Source organism: Ciona robusta, chromosome 8 (assembly GCF_009617815.1).
Source record: "Ciona robusta chromosome 8, ASM961781v2".
NCBI lineage: Eukaryota > Metazoa > Chordata > Ascidiacea > Phlebobranchia > Cionidae > Ciona > Ciona robusta.
In genome coordinates, this window is record NC_143242.1 from 4,291,337 (window position 1) to 4,312,763 (window position 21,427).

The 21,427-nt window shown below is 35.9% G+C and overlaps 2 protein-coding genes across 3 annotated transcripts; both read right to left on the reverse strand.

Moving 5' to 3' along the window:
- Positions 1–46: 46 nt before the first annotated feature.
- LOC149732498 (neutral ceramidase-like) lies at positions 47–21,015 on the reverse strand. Its single transcript, XM_089883280.1, has 22 exons — positions 20,399–21,015; positions 19,831–19,971; positions 19,186–19,284; positions 18,071–18,520; positions 9,074–9,150; positions 8,396–8,539; positions 8,109–8,199; positions 7,517–7,602; positions 6,886–7,013; positions 6,457–6,518; positions 6,118–6,198; positions 5,669–5,806; positions 5,051–5,178; positions 4,409–4,595; positions 3,777–3,889; positions 3,151–3,285; positions 2,682–2,780; positions 2,309–2,404; positions 1,951–2,094; positions 1,339–1,392; positions 1,129–1,211; positions 47–786 (listed from the first exon to the last, which is right to left on the reverse strand). Exons 1-22 carry the CDS (start codon positions 20,916–20,918, stop codon positions 588–590), a joined length of 3,255 nt encoding a protein of 1,084 aa, XP_089739406.1. The 5' UTR covers positions 20,919–21,015; the 3' UTR covers positions 47–587.
- On the reverse strand, positions 11,518–18,058 carry LOC149732499 (uncharacterized). 2 transcript variants are annotated; one of them, XM_089883283.1, is made up of 2 exons: positions 11,843–14,579; positions 11,518–11,655 (listed from the first exon to the last, which is right to left on the reverse strand). In XM_089883283.1, exons 1-2 carry the CDS (start codon positions 14,331–14,333, stop codon positions 11,630–11,632), a joined length of 2,517 nt encoding a protein of 838 aa, XP_089739409.1. In that variant the 5' UTR covers positions 14,334–14,579; the 3' UTR covers positions 11,518–11,629. The 2 variants fall into 2 exon arrangements, with proteins under 2 accessions (XP_089739409.1, XP_089739410.1); XM_089883284.1 differs by having other exon boundaries at positions 11,519–11,655; positions 11,937–18,058.
- Positions 21,016–21,427: the final 412 nt, after the last annotated feature.

Here is a 21,427-nt window from a genome sequence, read left to right on the forward strand (position 1 = left end):
AACTAAATGAGACATGGAAAGAGGACATAAATGAGACATGGAAAAGTCATGGCGAAATAAATTTATTCATTTTTGCAATTCAGCCAAGATGTACAAACATGTTACAACACAGTGCTAATAGCGTGCAGTTATCAAAAACAATTCAAATCACTATAAACAGCTCAAAAAAGATTAAATAGTACATACACATAACTTCATCAATTACAAGACTGAATTTTGTGATTTAAGAGAACTTAAACACATAAATATAATTATACATATATAACTTTAATTATACATATATAACTTTAATACAAACAGCATAAATTGTCTAAACATTTAAATTAGCAGCACATCTAAAAAAATGTGTAAAAGATTCAACAGATCAATAGGGTTGTGAACTTGGCGTTTAAGAATTTTGATTTAATTTGAGGAATGTAATTTTCACAGTTGCTTGGTTTATAAGTGGAGTATAAAATAGAAGCTGCAACTCAGTGGTCATTATATCCCTTCAGACAGCGCCGTCATAAGGATTTGCGATTCATAATACGTTACGTCTTGAAGACACGGCAGAAAAGCAAGCCTAGCTTCTACTACAATAGCTTAAATTATGGCAGTGGTTGTACATTAAAAACTTTAGAATGGCCAGTATATGGATAAATCTTGTGGTTCAGCGCCCACTTGTAATGCCCATAATGATGAACTCTGTATTTTCCAGGTGGTGTGTTAAGTGAAATGTCCCATTTGATGGTAGCTTCACTTATTCCACGAATGTTTCCCATAAATGAAGACCTCTCCCATATGAATCTTTAGATTGGAATATAAATGAAATTTAACTATGAGCACAAACTGAATGCCTAGAAATATTCTTTAATGAAACCCTAAACCATTTCCCCCCTAACATTTGTATTGTGTAAATAAATTAATCAATGTAATTTATTTATATTTTAAGAGGGGCGGCGACCGTCAATTTCCTGAAATTTGTAAGTGATTATTTTCGGAGGATAATTTTTGTCATGTATAGCTGATAATTTAGACAACCCATAAGGTATCATTACTTTTCGCCAAGCTTTAAACATGTATTTTACACATTGCCTATGCCACGGCACCTTTAAAAAAATTAATTTATTTCAACTTGAATTTATTTACCTGGTATCCCATGCTCCATCATTTAAAACAACCTCCCATGTTTGATTGACAAGTCTTTGAACTTCAAGGAAAGTCATATTGAACTAAAAAAAGTATTTGATTAACAGTATACACATTTCTCATTTAAATAATTACTTTTTGACAATGTGAGGTGTAAATTAGTGAAGTGAAGCGATTATTATTTTATAAAATTAAATAAATGTAACTTACTGTTGGGCTGTTTCTTGGATTGCCAGAGTAAAACTGAACAGATACAGTATCCCCCTGTAGATAGAATATAATTCTTGGTTAAATAAAATTTATTTATTTTTTGCACTAAATTTAAAAGGCCAGGGTAATTAAACAGAACATTTCATTGCGGCGTGTGAACAAATAAGTTATATTTTTCAAGTATTTTTCAATATCTTGTGCGTACACCCACACAGTGTAATGACAACATCAGGGTTTACTAAAGAGTTGGGGCATTTGTAAAGTCTCAAAAAATCCCCTATGTAAATACATTTATGGGCTGTTTCACAATTTCATTTTTATATTAGCCATTTTTAAACTTTATATAGGCCATTTTTGAACATCTCAGTCATTTACGAGTTTCGATTTAATATGACCAATTTTGGGATTTCATTTTTCAAAGTCTCAAAAAATCCCCTATGTAAAGAAATTTATGGGCTATTTTACAATTTCATTTTTATATTACCCATTTCCAAACTTTATATAGACCATTTTTAAACATCTCATTCATTTACAAGTTTCGATTTAATATGACCAATTTTCGAATTTCATTTTTCATAAAATCAATTTTCGAAATTCATTTGAACCATTTACCTGATAATAAGTATTGTTTGCATCTACAATGGTGTCTCCCATTGAATATCCAAATGGAGTTGTATCCATTATCACAGGCAATACAAATGATTTCAACTTGTCTATTATATCATGAGCTTCACCACCTGGCCCTAATGGTGCGTCCTGTAAAAATTAAATATTAAATAAAAATAAATTTATTTGTCATTAGTAGAAGCCAGTATATGGGGTTCAGTGGGCATGAGGTGTATAAAATTTGTAACCCCTTTGTAAATTAAAATGGTATATTATATTGAGTTTTCCATCATCCAATGACAAATTACAGGCATTACATTCAAATACGATTTTATTTAAAGTAGAATGCCTGGTGCAGACTTACCTTTATCATATGCTGTGAAAGTCTCTTATATTGTTGAATATAAGCTTCTAACGTATGAGGGCCATATATGGTGGAAGCACCTTCATATCTCTGTACCTGTAAGTGTACAATCAGTTGTTGAAATAGTTTTACTTTTGATTTTATGCCAATGAAAGTAACAATAATATGGAAAGTTAAACCGTAAAGCATATCACAAGAACAGAACAATGAAATGAATACACCTCAAAAACATTTTTTTTAATAGTTGCGGTATAAAAATAAATAAAATAATTTTTTATCCAAATCAAGCATTTTTTTATATGTTAACTCTTGCTAACTAAATCTATTGGTTAGGTTTTTAACTGTTAAACTTTATAAAACATAAACCACTTACATGATACTCCTCATATGTAGCAATGTAATCAGAATATGTGTTCGATAAACCGGCAATAACGCTTTCAAATTTAACATTTGGCTCGGCTTCAGTGAAAACCTGAAACATAATGAGTGTGGTGTTAGGCAAAAGGACAAACGTGAGTATTCATACACCTCATGCTTACTGTTGGCTTATAACATGGGTGTCTTCTTATACATCAGACACCTGGTGTATTCATACACCTCATGCTTATTGTCAAGTTATAACATGGTTGTCTTCTTATACACCAGACACATGGAGTATTTTTACACCTTATGCTGACTGTCAATTTATAGCATGGGTGTCTTCTTATACATCAGACATACATGGTGTATTCATACACCTCATGCTCACTGTCAAGTTATAGCATGGGTGTCTTCTTATACACCAGGCATACATGGTGTATTTATACACATCATGTTCAGTGTCAAGTCACACAGACAGTCACCTCTTGAACAGCTTGCGACAATCTCCTCCCAGACATTGTTGTGAACTCTCCTGGAACAGCGGAAATCAAAAACTGACCAATCCTAAACAATTGCGTGTCGACTACATCTGGTTGCCATGGATACGGATATTGCATCTGGTATGATAATTGTACAAGTTATTTAACAATACTTATTGTTGAATAAATAATTGACTTTATTTTGTCGCTTGGGTCACAGTAATGAAGTCAAGTAGTAGACAACTTCGAAATAGAGGAGAAGACTTCTGTTTCATACACCTTGTTTCCGCTTTTTAGAAGTTACAACATATTTAATTTTATGTTGTGGAAAATTAATTAAAACAAAAACGGTAAAACTGCAGTCAATATATAACATAAAACTGTAATATAGCGAACCGCTGTTTAGCTAAACTGAATGAAGAAAGTAACCTAATTTATCCTCGCGTGGCCAGAAAACAACAGTCATTACAACATGGGTGTTCCATTTCATACAACTTCTGCCAGCCTACAAGTTACCATGTATGTTACTTTGTGGGTAACTTTTTTTTGTATGGCTGACAATTTGCCTGGATGGTTAAATATGGAATAGCAGGAACGGCAAAAAGTAAGTACATCCCAACTAAACTTACCTCCCCTGTAGCAAGTAATATAGGTTTGGGTGAATGGCAAGCTGAAAGTTCTTTAGACGGTCCGTGTAAAAAGTTACGAACTATTTTCCAGAATCCGTTCCCACTTGTGTCCCCTGTGGAAGACTCATTTAACAGATTTAAAGAGAAAAAAATTTTTTTACAAAAAAAATAGTTATTAAGTGTTTATTCACACATTGCAATAGCTTGAGCAACTCGATTGTGGGCATGGAAGTGCCAACCATGGACAAATCACACATTTAATTCGCTGAAGTTCTCACCCGTTAGAATACACCAACAAAACTATGTATGCATGTAAATGGAACAGTCTATGAAATAGAACAACCATATTATAACTTTTGAGCGAGCCCCACCACATGCAAGGATAAATTATAGACACTCATTTATTTATTCAATAATATAACATAATTTTTATTTTATTTTTTATCGCTTTGGAAATGGTAGCGAAGATCAGATTATTTAATACATCAACAAAAGAAGGAAATTAGCAAAAAGAGAGGAGAATCAGCAAAACAACAGTTTTTTTACACACACTGCAGGTAAAAACTACTTGAATAAAAAAGTATCAGATAAAAGCTTGGCTGCTAAACTCCCATTTATTCAATACCACTTGCCTTGTTTAAAGTCGAAAACTCCAGGTCCGTCAGTAGTTCCCGCTGCAAAACTGAACCCCATTGCAGGTTTGCATGTTGTGGCTGTGTGGGTGGCGTTTAAGGTAACAGTCTGGTTTGTCATGTTGATATATTGATGCACTGCATGTACTGGTCCAGTCACATGGGTCTTTGCATTCTTGTACAAGCTCTGTAAAAATAGTCACACAGGATGTTGTATATAAATAGGAATTATGTAGTATAATAATAGTGAAGTAACTTAACATCATTATGTACACAACATAATCAGTTTCCTGGTTTTATTTCAGCTCTCTCATGTAGGCCTCGAGTCAGGATCTAGAGGTTAATATTTTGTTTACTGTGGTGATGAGAGTGGCATCCGTGAATAAGTCACTTAGGTTCCCACTCACAAGAATATAAATGACAAAACCAAATGTATTTTTTGCTTTTTGAAAGTGTGTAACAATTTCATCAGTTTAACAAAAATAAGTAACAACTTTCTCTATTTAACAGTAAGCATAATACAAAAAACGACACCCTCAAAATGTATACAAAGCAGGACACTCTGTTACAACAACTGCTTTTTCCTGCTCTGCAAGGATAAACAAGTGACATACATTTATTTATTTGCCGAATAAATCTTACCATTGCTTTATCAAACTGATTTTTCCCAATAATTTTCGTGCTTTCAAACATGTCTTTTCCTGGTCCACTTGCTATGCAGTTGTGAACTTTACCATCACATGTACTGTGCACGTTATCACATGGAACACCTGTGTATTGGAAATAATAGCTAAATTATTCATGAGTTTGTGTACATAAAGTTCCCTTACAGTTGCAACACGTTATTTAAATTAACAAATACCATAACCCTTTAGGGGCGAGATGTGTGTTTGAATTTTTTGGTTTTAACCGACTTTTACATAATGCTCTCTTGCAGCACATGTGTTTGTGCCAGCAAAAAATAATAATTTTGACATTTTTTTAGAGAAAAATTGCTACAAGTAACTATTTTAAATTTTGTAGATGATGTTATTAAATTTCAAATAACGTACCTATAAAACTTGGATTTATGTGTAATTTGGGTTTTAGTAAAAATATACACCAAGAAATTATTGCTAAGTAAATGCAAAAGTCCTCCAAAATTTTCCAAAAACAACATTTCGAACTGAAGTGTCTGTCGCAAAAGTTCCATGGCATAAAGGAGCCACAGAACTCAAAAGGTGTTACTAAACACAGCAACATATTTCCACTCCCCCACACCTGTATCTATACAGTGAGGTCCTCTAGTATTAGGTGACACATCTCCTTCGTTGCTTTGAGCAAACGCTGCAACAAAACTCCCTTCCCCGGGTTTTGAACCTGGATTCATTGCCTCTTCAAACAACAGCTCAGCATAACCTTTATGTAAAATTAGAAATCATTACTGTGAAGAAAATGAAATACGTAACAACAAAAAAAAAATTTTTCATAGCACCTAATCTTGTTATGTTATAACGAGAATTTTAACTCAATTTGATAATCATTTTTTTCATTATGAAAGGACTGTTTCATCTTGTAGGCCTAAAACCCAGTATCCTCTAGTTACCAAATAGACCTTTAAACTAGTCTACTATAGTACAAGTGTGAATGCAATTTTCGCCAATTCCTACAGCATTAAATTTTATCAATGAACGCTGCATAATAATTGGCATTATCTACATGACACATACCTTTGTTATCACCACTTATAAGGGAATTGGTATTATTCATACTTGTGCAATGGACAGCAAACCAATTGATCATTCCAATACCTGGAAAAAGGAAATTATTAGATATCATAGTAATTATATTAATGGTGATAAATAGGTGTATTTCACATACCACTATACCAGTTAAATAAAATGATTAGGTTAAATAGGAAAAATGATGCCAATAATTTAATGGGATAGCTACAACTACCATGTAAATAAAATTACCCTCCCCCAAAAAAATTAGGTGATTTTATTTATAACAATTAATTACAGTAACTAAAAACACATCAATTGAGAACAATAATTATGTGGTATTACCTTTTCCATTGGCATCAATAAATTTGAGCAATATCATGTCTTTGTCCACATTATACTTGTACCTACGGAAATATAAAGCTTGTTTATTTATAATAAAGCTAACACTTTTGTATTTTCTTTTTGTGGTTCGGAAATCTTACATAAACAGTTGCAACATAATGTGAATTATTTTGATCAGAAAAAGGCTCTTTCAATGATAGAACATGACAACATGTCTTCATGTTTTTCGCAACTAAACATTTTTTGTTTTTTTATTACAAATGAAAAAGGTTTTAAATGATTTCCAGACAATAGATTTTAAACTTTTTTGAGATAAATTTAAATTTTAAAAAGTTTTAAATGGTTGAGCACAAAATCTTTTTGAATGAAAATAGTTATGACAGTGAGCCTTGAACCTTGTATCCCTTGGATAAAAGCAAAACTGCATACCTTGCTCTTTCTTGTTCCGGGTTATTAATATAAGCAAGTGGGCTCCTGTTGATATTAGAATCCAATAACTCGCCTTTGTTCATAAGTATTTTTCCAGGGGCAGCGCTTTCGTGTGCAATATGAATGCTCTGTTTGTTATAAAAAAATCTTGAATCAACAAACAAGTTAATAATTTAATACAGAGTGTTGGGTCTTTTGTAAACACCTGCTGTTTCATAATGCATTTTTTCAATACTTGTTCCCAGGCGGTTAAAGGGAATATTCATACTATTAGTACAATACAGAGTGTTGTGTCTATAGTTGAACAATCTATAGGTAAATACTAGGCTGTGGTTGCTTCAAAGCTTTTATTATTAGATAAATTAGTATAAAAAATCATTTTAATAACGTCAAAATTAATTCTGCAAATTATGTTTGGTTTGATTACTACTAACTTAGATAATCATATTATATAACTTGTCCTACCTATATGCCCTCTGTCAAGGTTTAAAAATAGAAGTTTGTACGGCATGCATAACTTACCTTAATCCTACCTTTAAGCCTGGGTTTCCCCTTCTATACACACCCACACAAAACATACTATGCCTGTTATATACATCTGCTATTATATCAACAAACAAACATACATTACCTCAACAATGCCTTCAACCATTGCTTTTAGTGTTTCAGGCACATAACCCATAGAGGTGATTTGAAATAACACATCTTGAAGAAAACCTGGATGAAAAATGGGCTAAATTATTGGGCATACACTTTTTAATTGATAAGTTGTGTAAATATGGGTTGGGTTTTATGACTAGACATGCTGGGGAACTGAGATTTAGGATGGAGTCCATGTAGCAATATTTTATTAAAATATTTTTTACAGATAGCTTACAGTATGTAAAGTAAACTAAAGTTTATTGTATCTCTATTATGTGGGTAGGTTCCATACTAAAGTGTGGCAGACCATTCCAAATTTAATTTATTACCCCAACCTTATAATGTACACAGCATTCTGTTCGGCACGGGTGAGGTCCTACAACATGCCCTCCATGGGCCCGCAATTTGGGCAGATTTGGCCCATTACCTCAACATTTTATATGCACATTCTTTTCTACATGAGTAAGGTCCTACAACGTCAAACACCATTGGCCTAAGGTTTAGGTGGATTCGGTTCATTACCCCAACTTGCAAGCGCTCATAGAGCAACACACTTGTATGGTTAAGCTTCAGCAACTAACCTGCAGGGGCTGAATGAGTGTGAGTCCCGCTTATACAAACATTGCCTGCATCATACAAACTTCCATATCTCTGCTTTAGAACCTTTAAGACCTGAAATTGGATACGTTTTAAACAAAGTGTCTAGTGGATAATTTGGTTTCCTGTGAAAATGTCTCCACTATATAAGGAAAAATATGTGTTTAAATTAAATGTCCCGGAAAGGAGACCACAAATTGTAAGGTTAAGAAACACTGTTGAGTTGTAGATAAAAATAAAATCCTATTTTTTTGCTTTTTATATTTTTTACCTCTAGTTTTACAAGTAGGGACCCCATGCAAGCATCAACGTTGACAAATAATATACGGTTACGACCTTGTTGAACTAGGAAGGCACGAGCGTATTGTCGCATATGAAGCCCACCGGACACTTGGTTGGGGTTCGCATAACCCATCTGTAAGAAAGAAATATGTTAAATAACTTTCATAAACATTTCTCAACGTGTCTATAAATGAATGTAGGCTAATGTATTCATCAATAAAGGACAACTAGGTTAGGGCAATTATTGTTAAATGTTTTACCCAGAGACACATAAAATCAAACTGGTTACAGAATTAAACCTCACACCTGTAACCTCTGTGTTAGAGGCAATAGGTCATGTATTTGCACAGTGATGATAGGCCATACATATGGGTAACAGACAACTATTTGCTTTATTGATATATTTTGTAGGATTAGGTGTACCACTTTTACAACCGAAATTGGCACACTGGGCAGTATTTCCTCTTCTAGCACACTGGGCAGTATTTCCTCTTAGTTTAGTACAAAGGATAAAGTTAACAAGCACTCAGTTATGCATAGCTTACAAAGGGCACAGCCCACTGCGTGGTACTGCTGCATAATAAACACACCAGACACACCCACCCCTCTAAATATAGCAGCAACATCTGCTGCATAAGTGAAACGTACTGGGGCATTAACTGCTTACCATATTCACATCTGCTGCAGGTCCCGTAATATCGGCCCGGCCAACACCGATTATGTAACTTGAGCTTGCATCTTTGCCTGGAAGTAAAATAACTGTTAATTTTGCTCAAGTTTAAAACACACGTTTTTTATGTGTTTTTGAAGTTATGTTTGATTTATACTTTTTCCGAAGTAATTTTTTATCTGGATTTACGTGCCAAGGTTTTTATCATTTGTTTTTACCTAACAACCACGCTGAGGGTAAAAACTGCTGTTGGAAAAGCATCGGTTGAAAAGCGTGACTAATAAACCCCAAGAATCCCATGTTTCAATATTACGTAATGAAGTAATATTAGTCGGGTAATTGAAAATCGTAAAGATTAAATAGGCAGGACAATAATGATAAATTATAAATTAAAATGTCAATTCAACTGAACAATACATGGAGTTACATGTGATCCTATAGTAATGAAATAGGACACCGCAACGCGCGTGCTATAACAACGGAAACTCTATTTAGAAGAAAGGCGCCTCTTAGAAATTTAACGTTTAAATAAAAGCGCGCGTCGTTTAGTCATACAGTCGCGGTTTCGAGTTGAGTGTCTATATGACATCACAAAAGCCGATAATCCTTCACGCCGGTCGTAAGCAAAGTGACGTCATAGTTCAAGCATTTGTGAGCGCAGAATGGTACGAGTGTAGGCGACCAATAGGAGAACAGGTATACAGCGACGCGAAACCGGCGGTGCCTTTGGGCGTCGACTAAATAAATGAATTAACGTATATTACTCTTAGGTCCAAAATCTTGGTTCCTTTGAATTTATACGGTAGACCCCTTCCTTCACTTTTTGTTAGTTTTGAAAGTCTCAAGGTCACTCAGTTCAAAAGGATGTTGACACCAGTAGCACATAATTGTAATGATTCAAAAACCCCACAAAGCCTAGGTTATATACTCATAAAATAAAACATGGAAAACATATATACAAAAAACAATGGGGACAAAGTTAAGGAGTTTAAAGGGGACACAAACATACAACTTAAAGGGGACAACATATGTACAGCTTTTTATAGGGGACAACAAAATGGTTTTAGAAGTAATGAGAGATTAACAAATTCATTATATTTTTTCTTTTTCTTTTTTAAGTTAAACATGCATAGCGTAAAACGTTAAACAACGGTATAGATGAAACGCCTTGTTTGGTCAATGCATCAGCCAGTTGTTTTTTCGATTCAACCCATTCCATTGATAAAAGTTTATTTGTTTCCATCATTTCTTTGAGGACTGCAATGTCAATTCGCAGTCGTTTGTCAGCAACCCCCTTCCTGGAATGAACTGCATCGTACAATGATCTGTTGTCTGTAATGGCGTGAATTGGTAATTTTGTTCCATGTCCTTTTCCATAGAACAACTCGGTCATCATATATGACAAATAATATGCAGCCTCAACTGCATCACATGCTGCAGATGCTTCTGCTGCCAATGTACTTCGAATCACTCTTTTAATTCTCTTCGACTGCCAAGACAAAATGTTACATTTTTTGTTTTCTCCAACAAGAAATATTAGGAAAGCACCTTGGCTACCACCGTCATGTAAATTGGCAAATGCTGCATCAGAATACACAACAAGTTTTAATTTCTCTACGTCACCTAAAGACATAAACTTAATTTTCAGATCTTCGTTATGTAACTTTCTAATAACTTTGTTGCAGTGTACAATATCTTTTACAGTTGCTTTGTTAAAATTTGTAGCCAAAACACAGACATCAAACGATATATCCGGTCTAGTGTGTGAGCTTACCCATAAAAGTTGGCCAATTTTCCTTTGAAGCAACTCCTTTTCAACAGCTGTGACGTCACTATTCATGTTGCCACGACGACAACCGCTAATATTAATAGGTTCCAACAACTTTATGTAAGAGGATTGATCTACTGTTATATGTCCTATCGTCTCTTTCATTTCTAAGCCGATATATTTAAATTTTTCGCTGCTTTCCGATCCAATGGTAAATGTTTTATATAGTTTTTCAATCACGAGTGTTTTAAATTGATCATTACCTATCCACAGTATATCATCCACATAAACACACATCATACCTTGTAGAACATTATTGATATGATAGATGAACATTGCTTGATCTCCTGAACTTGGTTTCGCACCAGCGTCTATCATAAAACGTCGCACTCTCTCATACCACAAACGGGATGCATCGACCAGCCCATATACACATTTGCGAAGCTTCCAAACAACATCTGGTGGACAATTGGCCTCATTGGGCGGTTTCAAATAAATATCCCGATCAACTAATTCACCTTGTAAGAAAGCTGTCTTTACATCAATGCTGTTCATGCGCCATTTCATCTGTTTTGCTACGCTCAACATTATTCTCACAGCTTCTTTAGAACAAGTAGGTGATTCTCTTTGTAGATTTTGTTTTTGCTCTTCGAAGCCTCTTGCAACCAATCTTGCTTTGGGTACCATATCATCACCTTTTTTCTTCATGGTACAAACCCAACGCACAGATACACACTTTTGGTTTTGGTTCTTTACTTCTTGAAACACTTGATTTTCTCTCCAACTTAACAGTTCTTTCTCTTTTGCTTCACTAAAAATATCACTGGTTATTACAAATGATTCTTCAGTTTGTGGTGTAGTTTCATTATTAATTTGTTCATTAGTTTCATCATTAACATGTTCCAATCCGGTTACTTTCGAAAAATCAATCCATGTACGTTTGCCATACAGGTCATTGGGTGACTCATATTCTATGTTGTACGAATTTTTATATTTACCCGTGGCTTTTCCAGCTCTACCCAATATTGTTGCTTGATGTTCAATCCCTTCTTGATTTAAAAATTTAACTTTATCTTTAGGATGTAAGCTTACTTTTTGTGGATTCAATGTTGTAACCGTTGATTCTGGAACTTGACGAATTTCTGAATGATCTTCATCGTCATCACTAGATGAGTCATCAGATTCACTTTCTTTGTTCGAATCATCTGTAACCCTGTTTGTCTGATCCCTAGTATCGAGATCCGATACCAGATGTGGCTCGTTAACTTTTGTTACCCTACAACTATGCACCTTGACATATTGACCTCCATGTCGAAGGAAAACAACAGGACCATCTTGGCCCAAAACTTTTACAGGCCCTCTCCACAATGGAGAGTCATCACGCTTGTAATAAACTGCATCTCCAATAGCGAAAACATTACCAGTGTGACGAGTTTGTTTCCGGAGAGCTCTACGAATTTTTTCAGAAGATTCTGCGGAGATGAAAGCTTTTCTAGCAGCATGTAGCGCAGACAAGTGTGCACCAACATCCAAGCTTTCACATACTCCATTAAGTGCTGGTTGATTATCTGTAAGAGTTGATGGTAAGTTAATATTTCTACCAAATACCAGCTGGTGGGGACTAAAGCCAAGCCGGTTCACGAACGCATTTTTGGCACACACACTCCAAGCAACAGCGGTTTCCCAGTTGCACTTTTGTTCGAATTTTACCTTGTTTACCATATTTGTGAGTGTTAAGTTGTGCCTTTCACAGACACCATTGCTCCATGGTGAATATGCCGCCGTTGTCCTGACAGTGATGCTGAAATTGTGACACATATCTTGAAATTCACTGTTGTTGAATTCTCGTCCATTGTCGCTAAAAACATTTTTAGGTGCACCGAACAAACTAATCCAATTGACTAAAAACTCTTTTACAATAATGCTTGCGCTCTTTGAACGTATTACAACAGCATTGCTGAACCGAGTAAAGGTGTCTATCATATGAAAATACCAAATATTATGTTCCAATTCATGCAGGTCTATAGCGACAGTGTCATTAAAATCTGAGCCCCAGGACAAACCAACTGCAGGCCTAGCTGGTGGTTTTTTATACTTTTGACACGTACTACATGATTGAACAATGCCTAGAATCATTTTGGACATTTCTGGAGTTAGTTTTCCAGAACTTTTTAATAATTTTTCCATATTTTCACAAGACGCATGACCAAATTGCTTATGCAGTTTTATTAATGTCTTGTTCAAATTTCCAGTAGATTCATTTCGCTCAAGTAAATTAACTTCTTCATTGTTCACAGGCAAATCTGGGTGAATGGAAACACAGTAATGTCCACTTGTTGTATTCTTTATATTGACATCATTCCCAAACATTGTAACTTTGTCATTTTTTAAATCAATTAGGGTTTCAGCCTTTTTTAGAGAAGTTTTACTGAGGAGAAGGGGAATGTTTTTATTAACTATTTCAGTCGTAATTTGACATTTAACACCAGCAATACAAGCTGGTATACATGCTGCTCTGTGTGATAGGACCTTCATTCCATCACCAAATACAAAGGAACTTTTACTTGGATAGGTTTTAACATTAATTTTGTTTTCGTTTTTAAGCGATTTTATAAACTTTGTGAACCATTTTTGACCACATACCGTTTTAGTGCATGCTGTGTCCACCACAGCGTGGTTTTCAGCCTCGTTCGACAACACTTCCATCTTGTCATCGTTTGTCTGTAGGGTGACGGCCACATTTTCAGGTTCCAATGTCGTAGACATTACATTGTGCTCTTTATGTGGGCAAGTTGAAGCCCAATGCAATTTTGAGTCACAAATCGCGCATCTGCTTATATAACCAAACTTGTTCCGTGGATTCTGTTTTCGTTGTGTGTCCTTTTTATTCCAATTCACTGGAGTCTTTTTCCTATTCATATATTGATTTTCAAACACTTCTTCCTTTACATTTGATGAAACAGCTTCAGTATTCCCAAAAACCCTTTTTAGAGAGGACTTCATAGTTTTGAGCTTTAAATCGGCACCCAACGTGAGTGCTAATTGGCGTTCATCATGACTAAGATTGGCTCCATCCATTAACTTGAAAGCTAAGACTGCGTCAGATAATTCCATCCCATGGCTACATATTTTACTATACAAATGTTCAAATTCAAGTATGTAGTTATTGATAGACAGAGATGACCTTGAGAATGTATTGAACCTCACATAGGCACAGTATGCTTCATCAACTTTTTCTGTTTTAAAAGCCTCATCCAATTTGTTTAGAAGAATATCCAATCCACCATCACAATGCAGCTCTTCAGTTGATAAACTTGAGATGGCCCTCTGAGCCTTGACATGCCCCTCTAAGGCATAAAGATTTACAATGATTGCTTGCTCAGATTTTTTAACATCAGAGACTAACTGCCACATTGATATCTTCCTTCTCCATTCTACATAGCAATCATTTTCAACAAATTTTGGTGGAGATCTTCTTGAAAGTGCCATTATTAACTTAATAAATAGAGTACTTAAAAGTTATAACCATCCTCTGCTACCATGAAAGTCTCAAGGTCACTCAGTTCAAAAGGATGTTGACACCAGTAGCACATAATTGTAATGATTCAAAAACCCCACAAAGCCTAGGTTATATACTCATAAAATAAAACATGGAAAACATATATACAAAAAACAATGGGGACAAAGTTAAGGAGTTTAAAGGGGACACAAACATACAACTTAAAGGGGACAACATATGTACAGCTTTTTATAGGGGACAACAAAATGGTTTTAGAAGTAATGAGAGATTAACAAGTTTTTTAATTGATTATTGTTTAGGCCCTAGATGACACTGACAGGTGTGACTGACTTTTAACTTTAACGGATATTTTTAATTTAATAACATGAGGAAGCACGAGTGTGTTATATAAATTGCTCTTAGGTCTAATCGCTTGGTTACTTGAAATTGACACGGTAGATCGGTTACAACACATTTTGTTTTAAAAAAAAATTAGTATGGTGGGGCGCGGGAAGATGGGACAGCTTTTCATTCTATTTTCTCGTCCCTATTGGTAGTAAACAAGGAACATTCAAAAAATAAAAAAAAACGTATTCTCACGACTCCCATGGACCATTTCTAGTTGTTTAAAATACGATCGGAAATTTCGGATATTATGTGCTAAAGGTGTTCCGTCTTCCTCCACCCTACTATATAAAGAGGTTATTTCTTCTGAGCACAACATGTTTTAACAATCGGCATTGTCACTTTCGTTCTCATAATGTCATTCGAATTCCCCACTTAAGTTAAGTGCGGCAAAACAACTGTATAAATTACTCGGAGAGGTAACGAACCGTGGACCGCGATACGCGCGATATTAACGACATATATGGACCGCTAAGAGCGGTAGGTATTTCTTAGCAGAAAACCGAACGTATATCGAAGTCCAAATTCCAATTTACCTAAAACGACACTGTGGGAAAAAAAACAAATATATCTATGATGTGATAGTGGGTTTTATTTTATTGCCATTTTTTCATTACGGAGATTTCAAGCGTGGGAATTTTTGAGTTAATTCTTTAAGAGAAGGTGACAGTTTCAATTGTTTTCACGACACAATAAATGCATAGTCGGGTGACGTAAGACAGTTTAGGTTTTCAAAAACTTTCCATTTTACCGGTTCATTTGGTACAGTAAAGTTGAGTAAACGCAGAACATTTATACAGAATAATTTCATATGACCGTTGTCCGTCGACTCTATAACAGAAGTTTTACTTGAAAAACACTACCAGAAAACAGGGGATTCAGGTGGTAACGGTATCCCATATTACTATACACAAACATCCGTTCCACAAGTGTAACTACAAGAATGTTGTTGCACAATGATTAGCAAACAGACCTTCAGCAAAGGATAAGAAAATCAAAACAAAATGACCACAAAGTAACATACGTGGGAAACCATAAGCAAGCATGCGGTTTGGCAGGACACCCTTGTTATAACTTCTAAATTTACCACGCCAAGCGAGTATATATAAGATTTATTCATTTAGCATTCTACTCTGGTTGGGGCATCGGTTTACTGCGGCTAACGTATCGATCAATACATTTTCCAAACAGCGTAAAGGAAAATCGAACAGAACGAACTAAACGCGTTTGTGGTAAGTGACTGAGTGAAAGCAAATTAAGATTAAATACTGACATGTTTTTTCCCTTAGTTTTAACTGGTTGGTAGGGTGGGGGGAGCTGAGACACTTTTTCATTCTATTTTCTCGTCGCATTTGGTAGTAAACAAAGAGCATTCAAACAAATATAAACCCGTATCCCCACTACTCTCGTAGAACCTTGGTAATTGCTTAAAACACGATCAAGATATTTGGATATAATGTACTAAAGGTGTCTCATCTCCCCCTACCCCATATAGATTGACTCGTTAACACGGTATAATAAAGTAAGAATGTGCGGTGTGAGTGAATAAATGTAACTTGCTTTATCCTGGAATGGCCGGAAAACCAAAATCGTTTGAGCTATTTGAAAACGTAGCGTGTTGTTTTCACAACGACAAACACGTTATAACTTAACAGTGGGCATGGGGTGTATGAATACACCATGGGTGTCTGGTATATAAGTAGACACCCATGTTATAATTGACAGCGAGCATAAAGTGTATGATAAGCATGTGTACTTTACAATGGCACATTCATGTTATAAGCTCTAGTAGAACTAGCATCTACCATTATAAAAAAGCTAACGTCCTACTACAGCACCATATAGACTACCCAACACACAGCTTATTCGCGTACGTGATTAAAATCGCAATTAAAACCGCCTTAACGCGGGATATCAAACATGGGAGTAACTCAGTCAATATTGAATCGTAGTAGCAACCGGCGTTTCGCCGGTAATGTAAATAGCTCATGGGAAATGCGTTCGAAGGTTCTGGTTTCCTACGAGCGGTAGTAGGAAGTCACTGGAAAACAACTGATACGTGTATACGTGTCCTTGTACATTACCAAGTCAAACGAAACGGTTTAATTAATTTCCTAAGTACCTAATGTCATCGGTTTCGAGGTAATGACTAAGTATGCAATAAGCACTCTCGGTATCTAAGCCACACATTAGGTTGATGGACAGGAAGAAAAGGTTTTAAATTTAAAGAAAAAAAACTTTTTCAAGATGATTTCAGAACACTCATCCAAAGTTTCTGAACAGTCTTTCAACATATATAGTAGGGTGGGGGAAGATGGGACACCTTTTTTATTCTATTTTCTCGTCCCGTTTGGTAGTAAACGAAGGACATTCAAAGAATTATAAAACCGTATCCTTACCACTCCCATAGACCGTTATTAATTGTTTAAAACACGATCATGATATTTGGATATTACGTGCTAAAGGTGTCCCATGTTCCCGCAACCTACTATATATCCAGTTGCAAATACCACAGAAAATAACCGCCGAATGTACAGTTTCAGAGCAAAAAAACGTGACGATAACAGCTCTTAATATTACACAATTTTCGAACGTTCGGGTTTAGAATACAAAAACCATCATCGGTGCTTTTGGAAATTGAAATGTTTGGTCTATTAAAATCTCTTAGCTGTCACAAACGCCAGGCCTTCTATACCCGCAAACTAATATACTTTTTTACAACTATGCGGTGAATGCTAGGAATAGACGATAAGGTAAACCAAAATCACTCATGTAAACACATAGCTGAAGTCTTCATTTAGTCATGTCAACGCCTGGTTTGCATTGGTTTGTAAAATATATGCGCTTGCGACGTATGAAACTTCTAACACAAGATAAACAAGACGAATTAGGATCATTATTATAGGGACATATTCGCATATTACAATATCTAGAGACGAATTGTGGCATACAGCAGTCAAATTAGAATAAACACTTTGATTTTAGGCTTATCAAGAACAGTCTCTTTAGAACGGTTTGATGTTGATTAATTGGCAGTTTTAAGACACATTGGGATCGTTTTAAAGCAGGCCAGCGACTTATATAACAATGCAAACGGTATTTTACAAACGATATGTCATTTCCGTGTTTTACTTGCTGGTGCGCATTTGTAAACATTGAACATTGCTGCTATCGTAATTGAGCTGATTACATTTGTTTCTTGCTTTTGGGTACTATAACAAAATAAATTTCAACGACACAATATGTGCAACAACAATAATTACGGCGGAGTATATTAAAATATATTAGGTCTTAAATTACCATCATTTTGCTCGAAACTAACCTGAAAACATTTGTTTCATTTTGTCGAGTGCCATCGTGGTTGATTCGTGAACGTTAGCGGACGAGGTTGTAGGATTTGTGCGTATAGTGGGTAAAGCTTTAGGGGCCGTGGGTGTAGTGGGTAAAGTTTCAGGGGTTGTGGGTGTGGTGGGTAAAGTTTCAGGGGTTGTGGGTAAAGTTTCAGGGGTTGTGGGTGTGGTGGGTAAAGTTTTAGGGGTTGTGGGTATAGCATTGTACGATTCAGTTGTTTGAGATTTTTTAGCTTTTCCTTCGGTCGAGACTGCTGTAGTTTTATCTGGTCTTTGATTAGTTGGTTTGAATTCGTTACTTGGATTGGCGGATACAGTGGGGTTGACTCGAGGAGGGTTGTCGTCTTTAGATGGAAAGTTTTTGAGGGTTGGGGTCGGGGTGAAGGTAACAGTAGTAGTTGCGCTGGGTAGTGAGTGGGTGTCTGTAAGATATAGTAGGTTGGGATAAGTTGGTCCAATATCTTTTATCGTATTATATAAACACAATAACTATACAATGCTCGTGCCTGCTTCGTATGTTTAACAAACCGCAGACTTTGGACTGACTACAGAACAGAATTAGAGAGGAGAATTATTAATTTAACAGTATAGAAATTAGACCTGTAGTTCTACAGGGAAGGGGTAAGATACCAATCCTCAAAGAACGGCAAATATTGAAAGTAGAAAGGAGAAGCTTGGCAAAAGATTCATTGCTTTGTTACAAATAAAGTAAGGTTGGTACTTTGTGACAAGATTGATCGTTTCTGTAAGGTAGTTATTGTACCTTAACTATCTGAACTGTTTCATAACGACCGTCGTCGTGTTTGTACAAATGGCTTAAATAAATGCTTCATTCTCGCGTGACCGGAAAACGACAGTCGTTATAACACGGGTGTTCTATTTCATACATCTCGTGCCAGCTTACGAGTTACCACGAATGAAACTTGGTAGATAGATGATTTTTTAGATTTTTATGTTTATTTAGGTGTTGCTTACAATTTAGACAACCCATTAGTGTCCACTGGGCTGCTGCTAAGTGTCTTGCCAAAGACACATACGACCACAATGGTGGCAGTGACGAGTATAAACCTCTGTGCTTGGGACTTACTTGTGTGTGTGAAGTTTAGGCCATGGTTTCCTTTCTGTGGTGGGGTGAGTTTCGTTCCACTGTAGTTAAAGTTATCGCTAGAGGTTTTCGACGATTTGCCTGTAGAAAAAAATGTCTATGTAACATTTCTATTGACTGTTTGTATAAGTTGTACAATCAGTAAGATTTGCATAAATAAGGCTCACTTAGTTACTAAGTGCACAGATTTTGAAGGCAATTACCATTAATTGACCTCTTCCATTAATAGATTAATGTCAGTAATGCCATTGTATGTCGGCACTTGTATTCTAGTGTAAAACAAAGCGTCGTTGTAAATTTTGAGAGGGAAATGGTTATATGGTAAGGTAGGAGAGGGGGCACATTTTTGTTCTATTTTCTCGTCACATTTGGTAGTAAACGAAGAACATTCAAAGAAATACAAAAGCGTATTCTAATGACTCCCATAGACCGTTGTTAATTGTTCAAAACACGATCAGGATATTTGAATACCTTGCACTAAATGTGTCCCATCTCTCCCCACAGTACTTATCACGTAACACGCGTAGTGCCAAGTTTTTAAGAGTTATGCTTTGTCGATCAAGGATATAAATATGTACAGACAGTATTAACTGTAGGACCATGTACAAGCACTCTTGAGTCACTTACCGTTCATAAATATGGCAAGAACAACGAAGAATGCCAGCCATAAGGATAATCCAACTCCGATAAGAACTTCTAATCTTCTTCGTCTGCTCAGTCGTAATAACCAGCTTTTGTAGCCGAGAGGAGATTCGGAATGTCGACTGTCTGCATGATAAAAATCGGAATGCGTGGGCGTAACGATGCAAATATGTCGTTATCTGGCCTATACTAGAATATATGTTTTATTACGCCCTGGTTGCTGCTGCTATCGGGCATAATATATTGTACAAAAAATGATCTTCTGGCACAAAAAAATACTAAATATTATAGTACAGTGGAGTAAGATGGATACCGTTAGCAGTTTTAGCACAAACAATCTCATCCCATAGACCGGAATTAATTGTAAAACGACCGACGATGGTATTGTGTATATCAAATGATTGCTCGGCATGTATAATCTTTTTTTTTATTTGACTTAATATTATTGGTCTAAAATCATTTTACACATGAAGATTTAAAGCGAGAGGGTAATAGGAAAAGCTAAGATAAAATCAAAACCCGCTTAATTAAACAAACTAAACGTAAAACTTACGTTGGTTTCGGTTCCCAAGCGCAGCGACTGCTTCAGATGATTTGATCTTCTTTTCGTTTGAAGCTAACTTTAATCTTTCCCAAGAGTCCTGTCTTGAACTGCCCGATACGTCAATAACTGTCGCTTCCGGCACCTCATACGTCACCTCTGTGACGTTATCGTTAGTCGTGACGTCATCATTTATCGTGACGTCACTGGTCTCAAGCAAGCTTTCGGTTTCAGCGTTGTCATAGTTACTGCCGCGGTCGTCTACATCATCGCACTGTTCCGCATGAACGGTCACGGTCACGTGTGCGGGTGTAGCCTGCGTTTCCATATTGGGTGAACAACCGTCGACCAATAAAGAAGAAGGGGTGTCGTCAGTGGTTTTATACTTCGTGGGCACATTCGGTGGCGGTGTGACGTCACTATCCTCACGCGTTCCATCATTATCCTTAGGTGTGACGTCACTAACTTCCAATGTGACGTCATCAAAGGTCGTAGGATCAAGTTCCGTGTTTTCAACCGTCGAAGACACCATTTCTGCTGACAGAAACTTAAAAGTAGCACCAGATAAATATCTATCGTTGCTACGTCACCAACTCCCTACGACCTACCTTGCGGATATGGAACAAGATTAATAAATATAAATTTAACTGATTATGCGAAAATTTATAAACTATAAATACAGGTTAAGCCATACGACATTAATAATATAACGTATTGACAATATCAATATATAAATTATAAGAAATTTTCATTGTTGTGCAGTACACATTAAGTATACAATATACGCTAATGTTGTGTGATGCTGCAAGAACCATTATACACACCACCTCTTCAATTTAGCATATACATTTCCATAGTGCCGCTTATGTAACACGACTTCCTTCATTAAATTGTGGTGCATAACAAACCAGTTCCCTTGTCCCTTTGATTAAAGATAGTATCGAGGATAATGTTACTTGAGAAGGGATGAGACGGAAATTAGCAACAAAAATTTCAATCGTAAAACAAGCTAAATTTCTCCCTATAACTATATAAACACTA